The 21974-nt window shown below is 52.8% G+C and overlaps 2 protein-coding genes across 7 annotated transcripts in view; one reads left to right on the top strand and one right to left on the bottom strand.

The window, feature by feature from the left end:
* Window positions 1–396: 396 nt before the first annotated feature.
* Window positions 397–4753, top strand: LOC106723948. 4 transcript variants are annotated; one of them, XM_014529452.1, is made up of 2 exons: window positions 397–1679; window positions 1870–4753. In XM_014529452.1, exon 1 carries the CDS (start codon window positions 702–704, stop codon window positions 1656–1658), a length of 957 nt encoding a protein of 318 aa, XP_014384938.1. In that variant the 5' UTR covers window positions 397–701; the 3' UTR covers window positions 1659–1679; window positions 1870–4753. The 4 variants fall into 4 exon arrangements, with proteins under 4 accessions (XP_014384938.1, XP_014384947.1, XP_014384942.1 ...); XM_014529461.1 differs by lacking the exon at window positions 1870–4753 and adding an exon at window positions 1805–1860; XM_014529456.1 differs by lacking the exon at window positions 1870–4753 and adding an exon at window positions 1793–1857.
* A 456-nt stretch (window positions 4754–5209) lies between these two features.
* SLC43A2 (solute carrier family 43 (amino acid system L transporter), member 2) overlaps window positions 5210–21974 on the bottom strand; it is a 40774-nt gene continuing 24009 nt past the window's right edge. For 2 of the 3 annotated variants that reach the window (XM_014529437.1, XM_014529448.1), the window contains exons 5-14: window positions 17361–17453; window positions 15849–15982; window positions 15563–15765; window positions 14914–15060; window positions 12955–12966; window positions 12234–12372; window positions 10760–10889; window positions 8792–8865; window positions 7455–7578; window positions 5210–6954 (exon numbers count right to left, since the gene is read on the bottom strand). In XM_014529437.1, coding sequence (XP_014384923.1) covers window positions 6793–6954; window positions 7455–7578; window positions 8792–8865; window positions 10760–10889; window positions 12234–12372; window positions 12955–12966; window positions 14914–15060; window positions 15563–15765; window positions 15849–15982; window positions 17361–17453 — 1218 coding nt within the window. In that variant the 3' untranslated portion in view covers window positions 5210–6792. The remainder of the gene's footprint in view (window positions 6955–7454; window positions 7579–8791; window positions 8866–10759; window positions 10890–12233; window positions 12373–12954; window positions 12967–14913; window positions 15061–15562; window positions 15766–15848; window positions 15983–17360; window positions 17454–21974) is intronic. The other variant, XM_014529442.1, reaches the window with a different exon arrangement.

Raw genomic sequence — 21974 nt, 5'->3', positions numbered from 1 at the left:
GACACAGCCCAGGTAGGGCCATATCTACTGAAAGACAGCGGTGCTTTGGGTGCCCAGAGGAGTTGAGGAGCCACATTACCTCTGTTCCTCTCTCTACCTCTGACAGTGTTTGGCCAGCATAGGGTTAAAAGCTATTTGAACAGCGTGATATTTTTTAAAAAGATTTTTGCTCAGCCGGTGTGGCTCAGTGGTTGAGTGTCAACCTGTGAACCAGGAGGTCATGGTTCTATTCTGGTCAGGGCTCATGCCCGGGTTGTGGGCTTGATCCCCAGTGGGGGGCGTGCAGGAGGCAGCCGATCCACGATTCTCATCATTGATGTTCCTATCTCTCTCTCCCTCTCCTGTCCTCTCTCTGAAACCAATAAAAACGTATTAAAGATATTTTTTAAGCCAACATTTGAAAATGGGGATATTTTATATAAAATTCCGAATTTCCAGCTTCTTTAAAAAAAAAAAAAAAACAACCCAGGAGATCTGGCAACACTGGGCTCATTCCCACATAGCCATACCTGGTTGAAGCTGTGTCAAGGCTGCCCCCTGAGAGGGGGTGCGATCCCTGCCCCCACAGTCCCACCGATTCCTTGTGTGTCCCTGGCACAGAGGTCAAGGTCTAGCTGCCCCTGTAGCAGCACAGAACTCATGCTGGCTCTACTTATACCAGAGGAATACTTCTTTGTGCTGCCTCCATCACACACGGGGAAATGAAAGGAAACAACAAAGGAAGTGGCAGAGCCCCGGCTTTTGAGTTTACAGTCCTGACAAGTAGGACATCCATCCAGCATCTCTCTGCCCTGCCCACCGTGCAGGGGGCCACTGCTCATCCCTTCCCCAGCTGGCCCCTCCTCTGGGCCTTAAGCCCCTTCTACCCGAGCGGGTCAGGGGCCAGGCCTCTGACAATCAGGCTACCCCTACCCTCCCTGGTGGTGGGGCTCTCCCTGGGGCTTCTCTGGGGGGGGTCCCCAGTTGCTTTCTCCCTCCTGCTACCACCGACCAGGGTCCTGGCGGGAGGTGGCCAGCTTGGAGGGAATTCTGTAGGAGCAGCAGCCATGTCCACGACCCCTGCCTTAGGACAAGAGAAAGGGGGCAAGGATGCGCCCCCTTCCCTAGGACCAGAATTCACCAGCAGCCCCGTCTTCCCACCCAAGAAGCCCCCTACTTATTCCTCCCCCACCTCTTCAAACGGCAGTGCAGAGGCCAAACCAGCAAAGCTGGGTCTTGGTGGATGCAGCACAAGGGAGAGGTGGGGGCCACCGAGTACATTTCGGGTAAGTTACAAGGAATCTCAGCAAGAGACGGGGTTAAGGGAATGTGTGGCTTTGAGAGAAAGAGACCCAGGAGCTGAGAGGAAGCAGTTCTTGTTCTCATCATACATTTATTGGGTGCTTACTGTGTGCCAGGAAGTAAGCCAGGTGCTAGAAACAGCAAAGGGGCTAGAAACAGCTACCAGGTCATCAGTAACACTGTACGGACCCTGGTTAACACAGGGAACAGAGGAACCCTTCGGCACAGCCTCAGGGCCTGGCTGGGTCCTTGGATGGGGCCTGCCTGGGTCTTCCCAGCAACAGAAAGGGAGGCAAGACCCTATCCCTCTTCCCCATCCAGGTAGAGAGGCACACAGACAAGCCCCTACACACTCCTCTAAACACATTCATACCTAATATGTGAGCATACACACACACGCGCACACGCACATGCACGCACACACACGCACACGCGCACACAGGCACACACATGCACACACAGGGCACACACACACGCGCACACATACACACACACACGCGCGCGCGCGCGCACACACACACACACACACAGGGCACACACACACACACGCGCACACATGCGCACGCACACACACACACAGGCGCGCGCACACACGCACACACACACGCACACGCGCACACAGGCACACACACGCACGCACGCACACACACACGCACACAGGCACAGCCAGGCAGTTTTACAAGGAGGTGGCATGGAGATGCTATCTACATGCCGTGATCTGAGCGCCCCAACATAAATCCGTCAGAGTGCCTGCATATTTACCATTGAGAGATTACCTTGAGAAGCTTTTTGGCCAAGTCTCTTACCAAAAATGTGAAAAACACAAAAGTGAACAAGGAGATTTCTTAAGGCTTTTTGCTTAGAGAGGGCTTCTGAGAGGGGCAGGGGCAGCGGAAACAGACCCCACTTCCTGTCTTGGCTACAAGTCTGTCCTGGCCAGAGCTGCCCAAAGTAGGTGTCCTATTAAACTGGTGGGGGTAGAGGAGTGGGGGTGCCCTCATTTCCTGTGCTATCTGCACTCTTCCAGGGTCATACAAATACTGCTGCCCCTCGTTAGGTGCCTATGACGTGCTAGGTATACTACTGTGCAAACGCTTTATGTCCGTGTTCACCGAGCCTCGGAGTGAGGGTATTATCTCCACTTTAAAGAGAAGGAAACGGAAGCTCAAGACTAGCCTAGGGTCACGGATGTCGTGTGGTGGGGCACGGGGAGATGGAGTCTCACGCTGGGAAGGGAGGGGGCGGGAGCTGCCAAGGGTCCCAGTGACTGACTTCAGAGCCCGGGACATGCTGCCTGGAGACCGAGGAACACAGGTGGCAGTTCCATGCTGGCGGGCCACCCCATGGGGACGCTGCTTCCCCTTCATGGCATTCGGGCAGCTCCATCCTCACTCCAGGGTTGGGGTGAGTTAGCACATAGGGGCAAACTCATAGCTCACAGAGCCTGTCTGCTCATCCTGCCCCCCAACCCCAGGGAGGTTATGAAAAACCAACCCCCTGACTTTGGGGGTCCTGGGCTCCTCCTCCTCATAATCCCACAATCTATTTTGGGGGGAAATGGGCTGTCACCCTTGAATTGAGCCCATGAGAACTTCTCATATTACCCTCCAGAGGGCGCTATTGCTGAAACAGCCCCCAAGCTCAATCCTGTTGAGACTTCTCAGAGCTCCCTGGCAGAGCCCCTCACCCTAGGGTGCCCGCAGCTGACCCCTCCTCTCATCACAGCCTGACCCCACCACCCATCATCCACTCCAGCTGCATATCTGCTCAAATTCTGCTCCCAAGCTGATATTCAAGTACGTTGAAAACTTCACTGAGCTGAATGCTTCTGCTGCTGTCTGAGGCAGTCCTGCACATGTACCCCGATTACTGGATGTCCCCCCATTTTCAGGTCCCTTGGGGTCCAGGGCCAGGATGAGGAGAGATGTTAGCGGAGGTTGTTTGGAGCAGGTTGATACTGGGTACAAGAAGGGAAAGGAGATGGAGCAAAACAGAACGGCACCTGCAACCCTGGCCTTCAGGAGGGTTGGGACCTTCCCCAGCACAGATCCAGGCAGCAGGAGCTGCAGACAGAGGCCAGGAGGTCTGGGGGAGGCCAACAAAGGAACAGCTCGACCTGAGTCTAAGGGGACTAGAGAGGAGAGGGGTTCCTGACAATACTTCTGACACTGGCCCTGCCCCTTCCTCACTCTGATTGAAGCCACTGGCCTGGCATCACTTCCTGCTCCTCCCCACCAGGAGCTTGAGGACAAAGGGAAGATGGAGGGCCATGGCCACTTGGTGCTCCCTGCCTTTGATCAGCCCGTGGTCCTTTTCTCAGTCCAGGGCACTCCTCTCAAGGAGAAGAGACCTTCACTTCAGGCTTGGGGTGACCAGAGAATTGCTCCCTCAAGAACCCATCTGCCTCCAGGGCCAAGATGACTCTGCTGAGTAGAAGTCATCCCACACTCAGAGGACTCTCTCGACTCTAATAAGTGGGGCCTGGGTTTGCTTCCCTTGCTCCAACTGCTGCCTTTCAGCTCCCAAAGCCTGGTGGCCCTGGGGCTATGCTCCAAGAGGAATGCCCTGGCCTAGCGGGCTTTCTTTGGTCACTCCAATGATGTTAAGGCCCATAAGCAAGTCCTGGCTCTAATCTTGTACAAATCACTCCACCTCCCTGGGCCTCAGTTTTTTAAAACTGTAAAACAGAAATAAGATCCATTTAACTCTTGCATGATTCAGTGATGATAACCCATCACTTCTGTACAGTCAGAGTAGAATGACTGGCAGGTGCGCGTGCAGGTGGTGGCCGACCCATCTGGTACCCTGCTCCCATTTCATACCTCCAATCCCTATGCACTGCTGGCCCTACACTGATTTGCACCCTGAACTCTTTTGTCAATGCCTCCTTCTTCCCGCAAAGTGCCCACACCCTGCGGGTGAGTGGGAGAGAGGCAGCAGCCCCTACTTTGGATGCTCCGGGGACAGCACAGGTCTTGTCTGTAGCCTCATGTTTTCCCAGCTGGAGGGGCCCTTGCTAATCCACATTTCCCCAAACTGTACTCCTCTGTCAGTGGATCTCAAACTTTGGGGAGGCACCAGAATCACCAGGTGGGGCTTAGCAAAATCTAGGCTCCAGAGTCCCTCTACGTCAAAGGCAAGACCTGGAGTTTTCACATGTTCAACGAACACCAAGGGGCTCCATTGGGCCACACATGGAGGACGGCTCTCGGACTGTTAAAGCCACGCCTCCCCACGCAGCGTACCACCCTCCCTCCTGGAGGGCCACAGGGTCCATGAGCATGCCAAAGAGCGCTGCAAGTGCTTGCTGCAAAGAAACATGCCAGACTTGAACTCAGCATTCCCCAAATTTGACTACAAAACTTTTAAAAATTTAGCATAACCATTAAACCTCACATAACTAGTGTTCTGAGGAAAGTTTTGGGAAATGTTGATCTTGTTCTCTTTTTTAAAAACATGCTTAAAAAATTTATTTACTGATTTGAGAGAACGGGGTACAGGCCGGTGGGGGGATATCAATTTGTTGTTCCAGCCATCCATGCACTCATTGGTTGATTCTTGTATGTGCCCTGACCAGGGATTGAACCCCCAACCTTGGTGTATCAGGATGATGCTTCACCCAACTGAGCTACCCGGCCAGGGTTTAAAATATGTTTTAAACAAATGTTTTGTAATTGAATTTATTGGGGTGACATTGGTTCATAAAACTATGTAGGTTTCAGGTGTACAATTCTGTAATACATCATCTGTGTGTTCACTACTCCAAGTTATAAACAAACATTTTTGGTTTTGTTAATATTTGAGTGGACTGAAGCCTAGGAAGGCGTGTTCAAGATGCTTAACTGTTGACACAGACCTCGAATTTGGGCCTGGATCTGCCCCTTCCTGTTCTCTGTCCATTCCCCCCACCATGTTCTGCCTCTGTCTCTTTGCGTCTGAGGCTCTCCTGGGATTGAACTCAGGAGGAACCCTCAGGATAGTTGACCGGTGACAGGAGAGCTGAGCAGGGGACCAAAGGGGCCAGGATTAGCCTGTTTGGCTGGGAGAAGCAGCAGAGGAGGGGGTCGTCCCCTTCGAAGATGTCCGCACAAGTCCAGGTGGGGGTGGAGGGGGTCTTTTCCCAGCCCTTCCCCTCCCAAGCTGGCAATCATCCGGAGAGACTGTGAGCAACTGGGTACGACTGGGGCTGGTCAGTGGCAACAAAGCTTGTCTTGCCTCCTCCAGCTCAAAACAGGCATGTGTAGCCCTTAACTGATGTGCTAGCAGGGACAACCCTAACAGGAGGAAAACTGATTTATTGCTTTATAAAAAGGAGTCTGATAAAACAACAAACAAAAACTAGAAACCTAAAAATCCACCCACCCCTCTCTGTGCTCCCAGGAAGTCCCAGACACATTTCTGGGGCAAGTCCTGGTGGGTGGATTGGTAAATCAGGCCCGCCTGGCAGAGGAAGGGAGGCCCCCCCTGTAAACAGCTCAGGGCCCTGGAGGAGTCTGCCAGCAGGGGGCGCGGTGGCTCCACAGCCGCCCACAAACTCCCAGATGAGCCAGGCTGGCTCCTGGGCGGCTCTGGGAGAATAACAGCAGATACCCAGAGCCCACACCCTACCACCATCCCACACACCTCTCTCACACACAGCACATGTACACACCTACACATACACAAACACCCAGGCCCCTCACTATCTACCTCCCCACCAGGCCTGGCCCTCCGGTCTCTCAACCACAGCCTCACTTCCACCCCCACAACAATAGCTGTGTTGGTGCCCCTTTAATTCCCTTCAGGCCACGGACTGGATGACAGCGGCAGCACAAACTTGCTCTCCACTTAGATCCCGAGGTCCTTTGTCCCTGGCTCCTGAGCCCAGTGTGGCCCCCCATCCCTCCCCAGGCTGTCAGCCAGGGGGGCTTCTCCACAGGCCTCAAACGGAGGACAGGCCATGGCCTGGCCACAGGGGGCTGGCATCACAAAGGAGTTAGCACCAACAACAGGAAGCGGGTCCTTCCTTCCTCAGGCAGCCTCAGACGGACCAGGGGTGGAGATGAGGGGCCAGGCAAGGGGGTGCAGACAGCGCAGGCCTTTGTCCTCAGGCAGGCGTGGTGGGTGGGCATGCAGCCGAGAGGCAGGTGGTAGGCAGTGAATGGCAGGTCCCTCTGCTTTGGCAAGAGGCAGAATCCAGATACTGGAGGGAGAGAGCCTGACTGTCAGGGGTCCTCCTGGCTCCTCCTGCAGGTACCAGGGAGCCTCAAGGCTCCAGGGCCCCTCAAAGGTGGCAGAGCCAAGCCCAGGGCAGCCCTCTTCCAGCAGCAGGAAAACCCCCCGCTCGGGCCCTCCCCTGTCCTTCCACAGCAGAGCTCCAAGGCAGGACCAGGGCCCCGGGAGGGCGCACGGACTCCAGCGCGGTGGAGGAGAGGCTCCTGGGGGTACGTGGCGGTCCTCTGGGGTGGGGAGGAGGACACTGGTGAGTCACTGAAGCAAGGGCAGGAGGCCACAGTTCTGAGGTGGTGGGCACTACACGAAAGCCTCCTGGTTGGAGGAGCCGTTGAGCTTGAGGAAAAGCTTGTCATCTTCCCTCTTCTGCTGCAGCTGCCTCTCCAGCTGGCGCCGGTAGCAGATGAGGTAGAGGGGGAGGCAGAACCCCAGCAGGCTCATGACCAGCAGCCCCACGTTCACCTGGGGCGGCAGGGATGAAAGTTGCCGTCACGTGGGGCAGGGGACCAGGTGGGGGCTGTGGTCTTTTGCAGAATCCAATTCGGGAACCCTTCCTCACACTCAGGTTTGGGAAAGGGGAGAAAGTCACAGGACAGGAGAGGAAAAACAAACTGGAATGTTCAAGAGGCTGGAGGGCCACATTCCAGCACCAGAATTCCCTCCGGGCCTGCCCTCTGCCTCCCCCCACCCCCAGCCCTGACTTCAGACCTACTCATCTGAATCTCCAGGGGGTGGGGCAGGGACAGCAACTAGACTCTCTTTATCTCAAAATCGGGTCCAGAAAGGGCACTTTTCTCGTCCTGCCCAGCCGCCAGTCACAAGGGGACTCTGATTCGATCTTAATCAAAGTTCCCAAACTTCTTGTCTTTGGAGCTCTGGAAGCCCCAGAGCAATGCCTCTCAGCTCCCACCCAGCAGAGGGGGGCAGATGCCTGTAACCCACTGCCCCCTGGCCCTTCTTACCCACAGAGGGTCTCCTTGGAGGGGACCCATCATGGCCAGAAACAGGGGCTGCTGCAGGAGAGCGAAGAGTGCACTGACCAGAGACTGCAGTCCTGTGAGGCTGCCGAACTGGGTGGAGGGGTACCTGCAGGGCAATAGACAACCTGTCACCGGAAGGTCCACTCCCAGGCTTTCCAAATGCTCCTGGCCTCAGCCTGGCCCAGGTGCGCTGGTGCCAGACAAGAGGCAGGAACAGCCTCCGAGAACAGCGGGCACCTGCCTGCAGATTCCTTTCTGCTGAGCAGTTGTGCAAAGTGAAATTCTCTTTTGCACCAACCTAAGGCCCCAGACTCTAGGGAGGACCCCACCCTGCCCAGGTGTGCCCTGGGCCTGTGGGTGCCTGGCTGAGCTGAGTGGAAAGTGTGGTGCCAGTGGGAGCTTGGGAAACAGGCCCAGGGAGCAGGATGGAGGCTGGGCTGGCTCTGCTGTGCCCTCATCCAGAGGAGCATTGTGTAATCACGGAAACGCGGCATCAGAGCTCTCAGCGACTGCCTCCGACCCTGCCAGGGCAGCCGCAACTTCCTCCAGGCCTGGGTGGGTGGGGGACAGGCAGACCTGGTATGACCCCCGTGCAATGCTGTTGGGAGGGGGAGAGAGTTCTAGCAAGATCTTAGAAAACATCAGGCTTTGGGGCCCCAGCGGTGAGAAGGGGCTCCAAGTGGGGAACAATCTGATCTTCGGTCAGAGAGAGACAGTGGATGGTGTGTAGGTTCCAATTTTTGAAACTAGCCCCGGCCCAAGGCGGAAGGACGCTGTGGCTCCTGATGCATGGGTGGCCTCTTGGGAGAAGAGGCAGGTTTCACTGTAGCCACACCCTGAAAGGCTGTGGGTAGAGGCAGGCCCTGTGAGATTCTGGGTGAGAACTGTCTGATATGTTCTGGGCTCAGTTATCCATGTCCCTGCTCCTGCTGAGGGTCATTTGAACGTCAACATTGAGCCTGGGGCAGTCGGAACCCACCCCTGGCCTTCCCATGAGCAACCAGGGCAGCCAAAACTCGGCGGAGCAGTGGCCCCCGAGGCACCGTGAGCTGCACAGAGGTACTGACTGGCTGAGAACTGACTTCCTGTTAAATGCCAAGGCTTGTGGGCATCCAACTGTCTGCCCACTGACCCACCTCCCGCCGGGTCTGGCCTTCCCCTGACACACCCAACGAAGCCCTGGTACCTGTCCCTGATGCAAGAAAATGAACCCTGAAAGGGCAGGCTGCCCCCCTCAGGACCTTAGTCCCACCACAAACCTCCCATAAGTCACTCCCTCACCCTTTGTCACCAGGCCACCCACAGGTCCCAGGACTTACACGGCGGCGTACAGGCCCCCAATGGAAGAGTGGATGAATCCACGCACAATTGTGTGCAGGATGAAGGAGAGGATCTGAGGGAGGGAGAACAGAGAGTGAGCAGAAGCCTGTGTGGGCCCTCACCTTGTGCCCCTGCCCCAGTTCCTGGGATCCTGAGCAACGGGGGCACTGTGACCTAGAGTCAGATCATACCAGCCCTGAGGGCCAATTCCTGAATTTCCAGGAATTCTTCAAGGCAGTTGTTAAACACAGTCATTATGGAAACTGACATTTTATAAACTTACAATTAAACAAATTATATTAAAACCAAAGGTAATGAATACTCAAAACGTATCACTTCCCAATTATTTTACTATGTGTTACTATGATCTATGTTCTAAAGGTTTTTGTATGGTGGAAGGAGATAGCACATGATGGTGGGTTACTGTGATTCTCTTTCCAACTCCACAACTGGTGCTATCATAATGATTGAAAAATCAGCCACAATGAGAGCAGTTACACCAAGGAAATTGGCAAATGCTGAAAGTCAGGGCTCCCCCCACCCCGCCACGGCCCCACCAAGGGTGTGTTGTGAAATATGTATCAGTAGCACTAAGCAGGAGGTCACGAGTCATGATTGGATCTCCTGCTACTGCTGACCAAGGACTGTGCCAAGGTCTCCCTGCCTGGTCACTCAGGCCCTAACATGCCCAGGAGAGCTCTGCTGTGTAAGAAGGCTGCTGCTGGCCGGCTTTGCGAGTTCTGAGAAGCCCCTGCTAATGATGTAGAGGTACAAGATCTGTCCACTTGGCCACCAGGACCCTTCGTTTGCTCTTCAGACAAAGCCCTGCCCTCCTCCTCAGCAGCCAGGACCTGTCTCTGGAATGTGGGCGGTGGAAGGGGCAGGGGCTACTCTCTGCTGAAGGAGGGCTGTGCCCGAATGTGCAGGCACATACTCGGGCGGGCTCCCCCTTTCCACTTCAACTGCCTTGTTGCTTTTTCATTACTTCTCTTTCAATGAGAACTCAAAAAAAAATAAAGTCCCCCACCAAGCACTGCCCCTCAGCTGGACAAGGTGGTCAGGGTCTGTCAGTGTTGCAGGGAGGGCAGCCACCAGGAGGCCAGAAGGGCGCCAGGGAGGGAACAACACTCCCACCTGGACCTGGTGCAAGTTTCCAATGGTTTGCTCTGATCTGCACTCACCGGTGTCGGCACAGTCACGCGATAGTACCCATGGGTGGTGCACACCTGGTATTCAATGTTCCTCAACACGTGGCCACTTGTAAAAAGGAAGGGACTCTTGCTTTCATCTTGGACCTGGCTCAAGATAACATCTGACCTCGGGCTACACCCACCTGGGAGCAATGCCATCACTCAAGTCCCTTCAAAGTTCATAATCTTGGGGGTTGGGGCCAGTACACTTTCATGGACCTAAGGGTAGAGTCAGACGGGTGGCAATCTCTGCCAAATGTTAGGTTTCAAAAGCATCAGAAAGCTGTGGAACGAAATTAAGCTTCTGAACCCAGATGCCAATCTTTTTCCACTCTCTACAACGTCTAGACCTTGTGGGCACTCTTGTATCTGACGGACAGATGTTCCCATGAACCAGATTAGTCAGACCTCTTTGGACCTCAGATTTCAGCTGTTCGAACAACTCAAACTAAGTAGCCACACAACTACCCAGCACAGTTCTGGAAAATGGTGGTGGTATTTGTGGTTTGCAGATGCACAAAAGACCAAGAGGCACGATACACCTTCATAGAGAAGAGTCTTTTGTGAAAGGCAACCCCAGTGTCAGCTCAGTCCTAGCATTGAGCACAAAGCCTGGCGGGTGAGAGGCTGTTGGTATAAACAGCAGGAGGCTGGTTGGTTGGTTGGTTGAATTAAATGAATGAAAAGCCACCATTCTCTTTGTTCCCTTATAGTCTTGCACTTTTTAGTCTCATTGTACCCTTACCCAACCTGAGCTCTCCCTGTCCCCACACCCACCTGTAGAGGCAGGTTGGGAATGAGACACGTCACCCCAAAGCCCACAAGCAGCACGTTTGTGAAGGCAAAAGCCCGCATGGCGTTGGTGACCTTCTGGATCTGCCGGTCCCGCTTCTTCTTCTTCTCGCCTCTGCAGAGACACAGAGCACACACTGGAGGAGGGTGACACAGGCTCCCTGGAGGAGGGCGAGCTCTCCCACAAGGCAGGCCCCAGGAGTCACAGCTTGCAGACAACTCAAGACTCAGAGACCACCCACACTAGGGACACTCCCACTGCACCCTCTTGACTGAGCGCTGAGCATGAATCTCAGGGGACAGGTCAGATATAAAAAGGTGTTACACCAACACACGGCACGGCTTTAGCGAAGACTGAGCTCAGATGAGGAGGAGGGAAGGAGCAGAGTGTGCCCAAGTTAGGACGAGGCAAAGCCTCGCTTCATTATTGGCTTCAACTTCACCCAAATCCTGCGGGGAGCTGATGACAAAGCAGGTAACAAATCAAATAAGGGAGTGAGTGAATTTCCCCTTGGGCGAGCAGGAGGTAGTGAAATAGAAACAAATATGCAGCAGATGGAACCGGAATGGGCACAAATAACCTCTTGGCGGTAGGACCTGACCTAGATAACAAAGCATTCTCTATAATTACTTCCTTGTGGACTCACTAGTACTGGTTCTAGTCTCACCACCCACAGATGCCCATGGACAACTGTGTAACTCCAAGAATGAATGCCAAGTGCTGGGGGATGTGTATGGAGTCTCGGGCCCACCGCTTCCTCACTGTGCGACCTCAGACAAGTTATCCAAACTCCTAGTTTCAGTTCCCCCATCTGTAAAACGGGTTTCACACCAGGACACACCTCATCGAGGTGCTTGAGGCTTAACTGAGATTGTGCATTAAGTGCTTGGCACAGGGCCTGATACAATAAACAATAGCTTATTATATGAAGGTGGAGTCACAGAAGACAGCACTTAACTCATCCTCTGATCTTAGAGCCCAACCCTTGTGTAAAGTAGGGCTCTGGTGCCTTGTTTAAGGCTCATGATCGTTAACAAGTCTATTAACACTATTACAGTTACGGCGACATACTACTCTCGCCATGGAGTGAGCCTTGTTGGCAAGGCAGCACTGATTTAAGGTCATTCACCCATTGTGCTTCTCATGCTAAGCATCGGAGTGTGGTCCTAAAAGCAGAATGGTGTGACCGCACACTCACCTTCCTCTCATTTCTCCTCTTCTTTTATCTAACTCAGTGCTCCCCAAACTGCAGCCTACCATAAAGAAGCCACACACCTGACAGTGTGCTGAGCTGAGTAAGCCAGTGTCTTAAAGCCCTTGGGAGAGTAGCCTCGGGCACCTCTCTCGCCTCTCCTGCTCGCTTTAAACCCCACCCCCCACACCTGTCCCTGCCTAACATCTGACTTGGGGGGCTTCTTTCTCTGGGCTGAGAGCCAGGCACAGGTCCTGCCCACGCACTGGTTGGCGTCTTTCTCCTCGGGCTCCTCAGTGGCATCTTCACATTCCTTCATCCTCCAGTCCATGATGTAGCCAATGATGGGGGCCGTCAGCAGGCAGAGCAGCTGGAGCACACCGAAAATGGAGGTATAGAGGCTCACTGGGGAGGAAGAAGGCTGCGTCATGGGGGGCTCCCGACAGAGGCCGGGCGCAGGCACCGGACCAAGTCTGAGACCCCACAGGTCATCCCCAGACCCCCTCGTGTCACTGTGGATCTTGAGGGGAGCCGAGACCTTAACCTCTGAGATCAGAGCTGGCACGAGGGTAGGCACCCTATTCTCTTCTCCAAATCCCCTGCTTGCTTCCCAGAAACAGCTAGTGAAATCCAGTGTGTCACAATGGCTTCCCCAGGCGCTCCAGGAAGTCTCTGACGTGGGAACCACAAAATGACCCAAGCCTGGGCCGGAGGCTTGTGTAAAATTGGCCATTACTTCTCGGCCTTAGAAACAGACCAGGAAGGCGTCACTCACAGGGGATCCGATGTGAGGGCTTCCATCCTCAAAGAGCTTAAAATCAAGATGGGATTTTGGGGGGCAAATGGAAACTGAAAGTTGGCTACCCCACCCCACCCACAGTTCTGCCCGAGAGGGATGTCTGGAATTCAAGGCCATGCACTTCTCCATCGAACAGAGGCTGGCTGGGAGGGGACGTTGCAATGCTCCCCGACAGTCCCCCTGCTTACCAGCGGCCATCACTGCATCAAGAAAGCAAAGTGAAAAGGCAGAAAGGAGCAAAGTTAGCAGCCGAAATCTCAAAGGTTGTTACAGGGAAATGGTTGTTACATGGAGGCTGGCTAGCTCTGGGCCCAGCACACATGTCATTTCCCACCTAGACCTGACTCTCAGAGCACCCATGGGTGGCTGAGCTGGAGCCAGGCTTCTAGGAGAGGAGGCGGGAGGGGGCCAGCGCGTGCGCCTGCTGACCTTTTACTGTTTGCTGGGGCCTCAGTCATGTGCAGCTGGAGCCCAGTCACAGGTGGCGGGGGGTCGGGGGGTGGGGTGGCTGGTGAATCAGGCCTGTGGCTTCCCGAGGACCATGATGGAGAAGTAGTGTGGGTGCAAAAGACTGGGCAGAACTCACTGTGGTGTGGCCCTTTGGGAACACTGCTCTGTCACAGTTGTGCTCCGAGGGCAAGAGAAGTCAAACAATGCATCCCAGCCCCCAGCAAAGCATCCGACACCACAGGTCTCCCCCAGACAGCCAGAGCTGGTCTCCTGTCCCCCCAGCGGCTCCCTGACCCTGAAGCCACCCCTCTGGGCACAGTCCGGGCTGTGGGTGTCATGCACAACAGCTCACAGGAGCAGGATGGGGAAAACCAATGCCCTGTCAGCTGCAGATAGAATTTCCTGGCCCAACTTCCTCTACTTCTTGAAACTGACTTTCTGAATGTGGGAAACAGTTGGAAAAGAATTCCTCTTGAGCAGCAAAGGATTTCTCAGAGAACTTGACTCAGCAGCAGGCAGATTTGCCTTCTAAGGGCCACTGAGGACCCTTCTCTGTACACGCTGGGGTCTCCACCGCCCTGGGCCCGAGAGTTTTACAGAGAGGGTGTTGAGACATAACAGATCAGCTTTCCCTAAAGTTCAGTCCACAGATTTTAACGAGTGTTACATAATGAAACCGCTCCTGTGGTAGGAATCTGGGGGAACGTCACTGGACTCAACAAAGCTAAATCAGTCATTTTTTCCTGTAAAAAACAGGGCCTTTCCTATGTCAGCATTCATCATGACATTGTGCAAGGGCACGTGACTGCTTCTCCACAGATGCCCATGTGCACAGTGGAAGCAGTGTTATCAGGTGCCTTCGTCATCTTTCCCATTGTGCAGGCTGGGTTTCTCGTCCCTTTTACAAACCGTATTTGTGTTTGATTCCTTACAATCCCTAGGGAAAAACAATTAAACTAACAAAAAGTTGCACACCCATGATGTTGCCAATAAAAAAGCATTTACCAAATGTGTTTGTCCCGCTCAGGGATGACTAAAGCTGACTCAGCTCAGCCCTGAGGAAGTACTGACTTTCTTTGTTGCACCAAAACCTCTAATCCGCTAAGGACCTTCTGTGCTGTTTTGGGAAAGGAGTGTGTGGGTTATCAGTTTTGTTTACCAGCCTGAGCAAGTCTGGACTGGAGCACACATGTGAGGAAGCTCCACTGGCCCCGCTGCCAGCCCAGGGCGCTGATCCCATTGCGGGCCCCAGTGCCCCAGGCTCCAGCCGAGCCGCCCTGAGCCCCACTTGCCACCCCAACACGTGCTCCACACCCCAACACTGCGGTTTCCCAGGGGATACTTGGCACTGGGTTGGCTTGGCTGTCTTTCATCAGGTTCTCAGGTACTCAGTTCCCAGTAATGTTTTCATTCACAGACACGTCAACCAGCTCCTCAGGCGATGAAAACATACACCTCACACCCCAGATACACAGAGTTTTCTAGTCCTCCCTCCCTCCTAAACCGGGAATCTCTAATGGGACTGCGATGAAATGGCTCTGACCAGCAAGGGGTCCCTCGGGCGCTGTCATTTCCCAGCCCAGCCTAATACCGTCCAGCTGGCCGGGCAGTGGGCTCGACCTCAGGTGGCAGGAGTGACCACCAGTTGGGGGGGGGCCCTCTTATGGGGCTGTGCCCCGAGGTCCAGGGCCACCTACCTTTGTCCTGGTCACCGCTGACCAGGAACTTGAGGATGCTGTTCATGGCGCCCATGTAGAAGATGAGCCGCAGCTGCGTGACGCACATGGTGACGAGGCTGAGCAGCAGGATGGGGCTGAATATGCTTTGCATGAAGGAGGGGGCCGCTGTGGGGAGAAGGCCATAGCGGTTCAGGGATAACTGGGGCCCAGATCTCCGTGGCTCACAGCCCACCTGTCATTCAGGGGCCCCGTGTGGGGAGGGGAGGCCGATTTGCTGACCAAATCATTCCATGCTGGATGCAAGGATGGGCCGGTGAGGTTAAAGGTGTGGGAACTAGAGTGGGGTCACCTAGCTGTGTAAAGCAAGCTGGGTGAATCCCTCACCCACTCTGAGTATATGAATGAAATGAAGTAGTGACTGATATTTGCTCATCCGTACACCAGGGTGGATGGTGCTGCCCGCCCTTTTGGGGTGAAGTGGGAATTAAGTGAGATGAGACCCACAAAGTCCTCAGCCGGTCCTGGGCCTCTGGGGCCAGGGCTTCCAGATCCGGATTGGCCGCCCCTTCCTGGGCTGGGGGTGTGGGTGTGAGTGTGAGTGCGGGTGTGGGTGTGAGTGCAGGTGTCCTGCCAACGTGTCAGGAAGGCGAGGGCCCCCGGCGGGTACCTGCGGCATCTGGCTTGCACTTCACCTCCAGGTCAACGGTGGACAGGCAGAGCTTGTGGCCCTCCTGCAGTGCCGCTTGCTCCTTGTTGCTCCGCATGGAGCTGCCCACGCTGAGGCGGCGCCCCACTGTAGTCACCTGCTTGTAGAACTGCTTCCCTGTGATCTTGTGGTCAAAGCCCAGCCAACTGAACTTGATCTTCACCCTGGAGGCCACAGGAAGTGTCTGTCAGTGCCGCCCGGGGCCATAACTGGGGTGGGGCTGGGGACAGACAGCACATCTACTTACGAGTAGTCCATGTCCTCTGGCCCTGGGAAGGGCTCCAGAGGCCAGTTAAAGAAGCAGTTGAGGAAAACCAGCCCGGAGCAGCCGGCCCAGACCACGAGGATGATGACGAAGGAGACACCAAAGTCGTAGATGACCTGAAAGGCACAACGGGGCGGGGGCGGGGTCAGGGGCAGAGTTAGCACAGGAAGCCAGGTGGGTAGAGGGCAGGATCATCTGTGACGAGCTGCGTGAGGGGCACAGCCCGGTCAACCTGGGTGACTGGTCATCAGATACTGCATCCTAAGTACCCCAACTCACCCTGGCATGTCATTGACCCCCTGTGCCTCCACCTGGGACCAGGTGTCCTTCCTAGGAGAGGCCTTCCCTGACACCCCCCCCCCCCCCATCACTGTCATGTCACCGGCTCTCAGTGAGCAGCCCTGGCTGAGAATACTGATGTCTCAATTCATTTACTCGTCCACTGTTAGTTTAGCCCCTGAGAACAGGGGCCTGTTAGCCTTGTCCACGGGTGTTTTCCCCCGCACCTCGAAGTGTACACATGACAGTTGTGAAAAATACCCGAGGAATGAACAGGTGGCTGTCTCACTTTCCTCCTCTGAGAAGTGGGTGCAAGACTGGCACGTGTCCTTATGGTTGTGGTGGGGTCAGGCAGGTGTGACCCTCAGAGTGGCAGGGGAAGCTTGCTGAGCACAGCGTATTAGCTGTAACTGTCATGACTGCAAGTTATTTCCAGGACCAGCGTCCCCAGAGTCCTGGCAGAAGATGCCAGCTCCCCTGGGCGGGGACCAGCAGCAGCTCAGCATGGAGACGGGAGGACGAGGCACATGCAGGCTTCTCTGCACTCGGGAGGGAGACACCCTAAAAGCCACAGGACGCCTGGCCCGAGGCTCTCCATGCATTTTGATTCCCAGGAGAACAGTCCACACCTGTGACCTCTCCTCATCGATGGCCCCATGCACCCCAGGACAGGGGATTTTACTGGGTGCTGGTGCCAGAGCAGGGAGAAGCCCCTTCTGAAGCCCTGGTAGGAGCAACAGGATCTGGAGTAGGAACTGGGGCTGATGGACTGGGAGGCGTCGGCTTCATCCTGACCCTGTGTGACTCCCATGGGCTCAGAATCCTGCCTGGGAGGGAAACAGCTGAACCAACTTGGCCAGAGCAGCGCTCTGGCTAATGGCGAGTAAGAGCCCAACAACAACAGACCTGGGGGTGGGGAGACTGGAGCTGGACTCAGGATCGGGGACAAACTCACCCATCCCCTTTCTGCACCCGAGCCCAGCGATGCAAAGGCAGCCTGTGGTAATTTTCCATCCCCCAGGCCAAGTGCGTTTCTTTTCTGACTCCCATGGTGCCCAGGTGCATCCTCCCAGGTGTGGGTGGTGGGGAGGGGCCAGCCTCCCGCACCCGCAAGTATTTCCCTCTTCAGAGAGGGCTGAGGAGCCTTGAGAGAAGCCTCTGTTCAGACACTAGCACAAAATAAGTGTGCTGGAAAGCAGCTGGCCACACCCTCACCTTGATTCCTGGGAAGGTGACTGCTGAGGAGGCATAGGATCCAATCATCAAGGCAATAAACGTGGACCGAAGGTCACCGAACATGTTGGGCAGCTGTAAGACAAGAGGCAAGGGCAACTTCAGCTGAGAGAGGGGCAAAGGATGGGTGAAGGAGGGGAAGAGAGGCTCAAGGCTCATCAGGCACTTTTTCTTATCTGCTCTCCTCCCTTAATTCACAGGTAATTACTAGGAATGGAAAGTTTACTTCCTGGCCTGAGGCTGATAAGGGCAGAGGAGGAGTGCAATGCAGAGTTCGGACCCCACATGTAAGGACAGAGCTGTTGGACTTCCTGGCTGGCAACTGTCCCTCCTCTTTGCTGCCACAGGCCAGGGGCCTTCTTGTCTGTACAGGATGACACTGAGATGCAAGCGAGCCAAGCGGGAGACAGGCATCCCTCAAAGGGAGCAAGTCAGTTAAAAATAAGAATCTATTTGGGGACAAGAGTGTCATTTTTATAAATAAAAATATCAGCGTCCCAGAAGGACCAGATGTCAGCAAAAGCTGCTTTCAGTCTGAGAGAGTAGATTTCTGGAAGGTGTCAATCAAAATTCTACAGTTCCCTCGGTGCTGACAAGGGCACCGGCCTGGGATTTCCGCTTCTGAATTTCTAAGGGCAAGGAGGGCTTTCCCTTTCCACGGCCCCAGAAATCATCACCTGAGAAGGCCGGTGGCTAAACACGCTTGGGCTCTCCTCCCAGTGAGGCCACTCTTGCATCGCACATAAGTTTATTCTGGGCTCATTTGACATCACTTCAAAGCTAGAACCCTCAACGATTCCACACAGATCCAGGCATGGTAAAATAGGGTAATGCAGTCACGGATTCAGACCTGAGGCAAAGCACACATCCTCTACCCCCCACTCCAAAACAGCCAGTCACTGCTTCTCTCTGGAACCTCGAGGAGGTTCCATCCACACCCACAGTGGCCTCGCACTGAGGATCCCTCTCTGGAAGCTATGCGAGCCTGTGTCATACTATTTATATGTTCCCCTCCCCCACTTGTCTGCAATCATTTGGGGGTTTTAGTAAACGTGATGGCTTGCAAGCTAATCCACTGTTGCTGAACACAAGCAGTTTGAACTTGACCTCTCATCATTTCTGCCCATGTTGCCCACAATTACAATGAATAGGGCATATACCAAATCATCATGTTTTACACTAATACAATGCTATATGTAACTATGTCTCAATAAAACAGGAAAAAAACAAGGGACATCATCTAAAGTAAAAACTTTGTGCTTCATATCTATTATGATCCTATTCCTAACCTGAATTTCTGTTGAAAAATAAGGACAGAGCTGTATTAACAGAATTAAAAATTCTGTTAATACAGATCTGGTTTCTGAGATAGACCATTAAAAGGACAATAGCATTTTTTAAAATAAGTTATTTTTTTTAAAAATTGATTTCAGAGAGAAAGGGAGAAGGAGAGAGAGATAGAAACATCAATGATGAGAGAGAATCATTGATTGGCTGCCTCATGCATGCCCCACACTGGTTGTGGGATTGAACCCACAACCCAAGCATGTGCCCTGACTGGGAATCGAACTGTGACCACCTGGTTCATAGGTCCACGCTCAACCACTGAGCCACGCCAGTCGGGCTGAAAATAAGTTTTAAATAAATTCTGATGTTGGGGGGAAAAAATGAAAACTAAAAACTAAGAACTTTTGTGCTTTAAAGGACACCATCAAGAAGGTGAAAAAACAATGCACAGAAGAGAACATTTTTACGAATCGCGTATCTGATAAGGGACTTGTATCTAGAAAATATAAAGAGCTCCTACAACTCAATCATAAAAAGATAAATTACCTATTTTTAAAATGGGCAAAAGATCTGAATAGACATTTCTCCAAAAAATATACAAATAGACAATAAGCTCATGAAGATTTATTCAATGTCATCAATCATAGGGGAAATAGGAATCCGAACCACAACGAGATACTAATTCATGCCCTCTAGTGCAGCTACAATAAAAAGAAATTAGCTAATAACAATTGTTGTGAAGATCCAGAGGAACCGGAGCCCTCACACTACCGGTGGAAATGTAGACTGGTGCGGCCACTCTGGAAAATAGTTTTGGCAGTACCTCCAACAGTTAAACAGAGTTATCCTATGACCCAGTCATTTCACTCCTAGGTAGACATCCAGGAGAAATTAAACAATAGCCACACAGAAACTTGCACAGGAATGCTTAGAGCAGCCTTAGTCATAATATCCCAAAAGTGGAAACAATCTCAATGTCCATCAATGAATGAATGGGTAAACAAAATGTGGTATACCCACACAAGAGCATTATTAGCCAGCCATAAAAAGAAGTGAAGTACTGACTCATAGTACAACATGGATGAACCTTACGAAAACATACGTGGTGAAAAGAAACCAGTCACAAAAGACCACATGTTGTATGATTGCATGTATATGGAAAGTCCAGGCGAGGCAAACCCAGAGAGACAGAGAATAGATCGGTGGTTGCCTAGGGCTGGCGTAGAGGAAGCTGGGAGGAAATGCTAATGGGTACTGGGTCTCCATTTGGGGCGATATAATTAATTATGCTGATAACTACACAACTGTGAATACAATAAAAACCAGTGAATTGTATACTTTAGGTGAATTACATGGTATATGAATTACGTCTCTATCACTGTTAAAAAAACAAACAAACATGAATAAGGAATTCAAATGTTTCGGATCCCAGAATTAAAGAGGAACACGAGCCCTGGCGGGTGTGGTGCTCAGTTGGTTGGGCGTCGTCCTTTGCACAGAAAGGTTGCTGGTTCGATGCCCAGTCCGGGTCGTGCCCAGGTTGGGGACTTGATTCCCCTGTAGGGAGCGTGCAGGAGGCAGCCGGTCGATGTTCCTCTTTCACATCAATGTTTCTCTTTCTCTCTCTCCCTCTCCCTTCCTCTCTCTCTAAAAATCAATAAAAAGTCTTAAAAGAAAAAAAAAAGGAACATGAATAAGTCTATAGCATAAGACATGAGGCCAAGCGGGCTATCCAGGCTCCCCAGAGAGTCCCCAGCACACAAAGCTCTTCTTCCAGCCCCGCGTAGAGTGGATCCTCTGTCCACTCAGGCTTCTCAGCGAGGGTCAGAGGAGAACAAGGGGCAGGTGGAAATCCCCCAACAGGAGACAGAGGAAATCGACGTGCTCGTGAGCGCCTAGGCACACCCAGGGGAGCACTATGGCACCCAATCTGACTGGGCACACATGCCCCCAGGAATGCTGTGATTCAGAGGACATGCCTCAGCTCCTGGGCTCACATAGTTTGGCTTCTCCATGCTGGCTACTCCAGCCAGGCAGCGTGGAGGGGAGGCATCCGGGGCCATATCAGCCCCAGGGAGAATCCAAAGACTAGTTCTGCTTGTCCGGAAGGGGGGAACTCTTCCCACCTGGAATGCCACTCCAGCCAGGGCAGGCGAAGGAAGAAAAGGATCCAAGAGGGCTCAGAATCCACCAGAAGAGTAAATGGAGGACAGGAGCCTGGTGTAGCAAAGGCCACTTGGTGCAGAGTCAGGCCAGGGGGACCCTTTTGTTGGTGCAGTCCCCCTTAGGCACAAAGCTCAAACTTGTCAACAGGCTACGGGATACTCCAGGGAAGCAGGCAGCTAGCCCCTTCCCTTTGTCCTTAAGCTCCAGCGTGCCCTAACCCTAACCCAGGCTACAGGCCAACGGAACAACAGGGGTTTGGGGCCAATATGCAACTCTGACCTTCTGGAGTCTTCTCCCCACAACTAGATCCAGGCCAGGACAGGGAAGAACAGAACGCGAAGAGGCCTTCCCATTCTCCCCAACATGTTATTTTGGTCAGCAGGGTCATTACCAGGGGAACATAGAGCCTCAGGGCAAACCATACCACTCAGTGTTCCCAACATCAACATCTTGTATTTTAAATTATGGTTCTTTTTTCCTGGTTAGAAGAGCAATGCATGTCCACTGTAAAACATTTGAAACGAAGTATACATAAAGGATAAAATAAAAAACACCCTGATATAACCATGTGACCATTTCGATATATTTCCCTTTAACTTTTTTCCTATAAATACCTATAACTTTATAACAAAATTGGGATCATATGCTAAATATTGTTTTATAAACTTTTTCTTTTTTGCTATATTATAAATGTTTTCTAATTTCATATTCATCTTCAACATAGTTTGTAATGACTATCTGGTCCATACTTTATGCATTTCTTTGAGGTTGGGCCTCAGGGCCTTTTATTTATTTATTTATTTTAAATATTTTTATTGATTTCAGAGAGGAAGGGAGAGGGAGAGAGAGATAGAAACATCAATGATGAGAGAGAATCATCGATCGGCTGCCTCCTGCACACCCAACACTGGGATGGAGCCTGCAACCTGAGCATGTGCCCTGACCGGGAATTGAACCAAGACCTCTGGGTTCATAGGTCAATGCTCAACCACTGAGCCACACTAGCCGGGCCCTCAGGGCCTTTTTAATTTTTATCATCAACAACCAATGAGCATCCTTAAATGAACATCTTTGAAGATAAATATATGTGCATATAGCTATTATTTCCTTAAGATAAAGTCCCGAAAGAGAATCAGTTGTCAT

Source organism: Myotis brandtii, unplaced genomic scaffold, assembly GCF_000412655.1.
Source record: "Myotis brandtii unplaced genomic scaffold, ASM41265v1 scaffold1167, whole genome shotgun sequence".
NCBI classification, from domain to species: domain Eukaryota; kingdom Metazoa; phylum Chordata; class Mammalia; order Chiroptera; family Vespertilionidae; genus Myotis; species Myotis brandtii.
The sequence above is the reverse complement of the archived record's forward strand: the minus strand, read 5'-3'. Positions and strand labels throughout refer to the sequence as shown.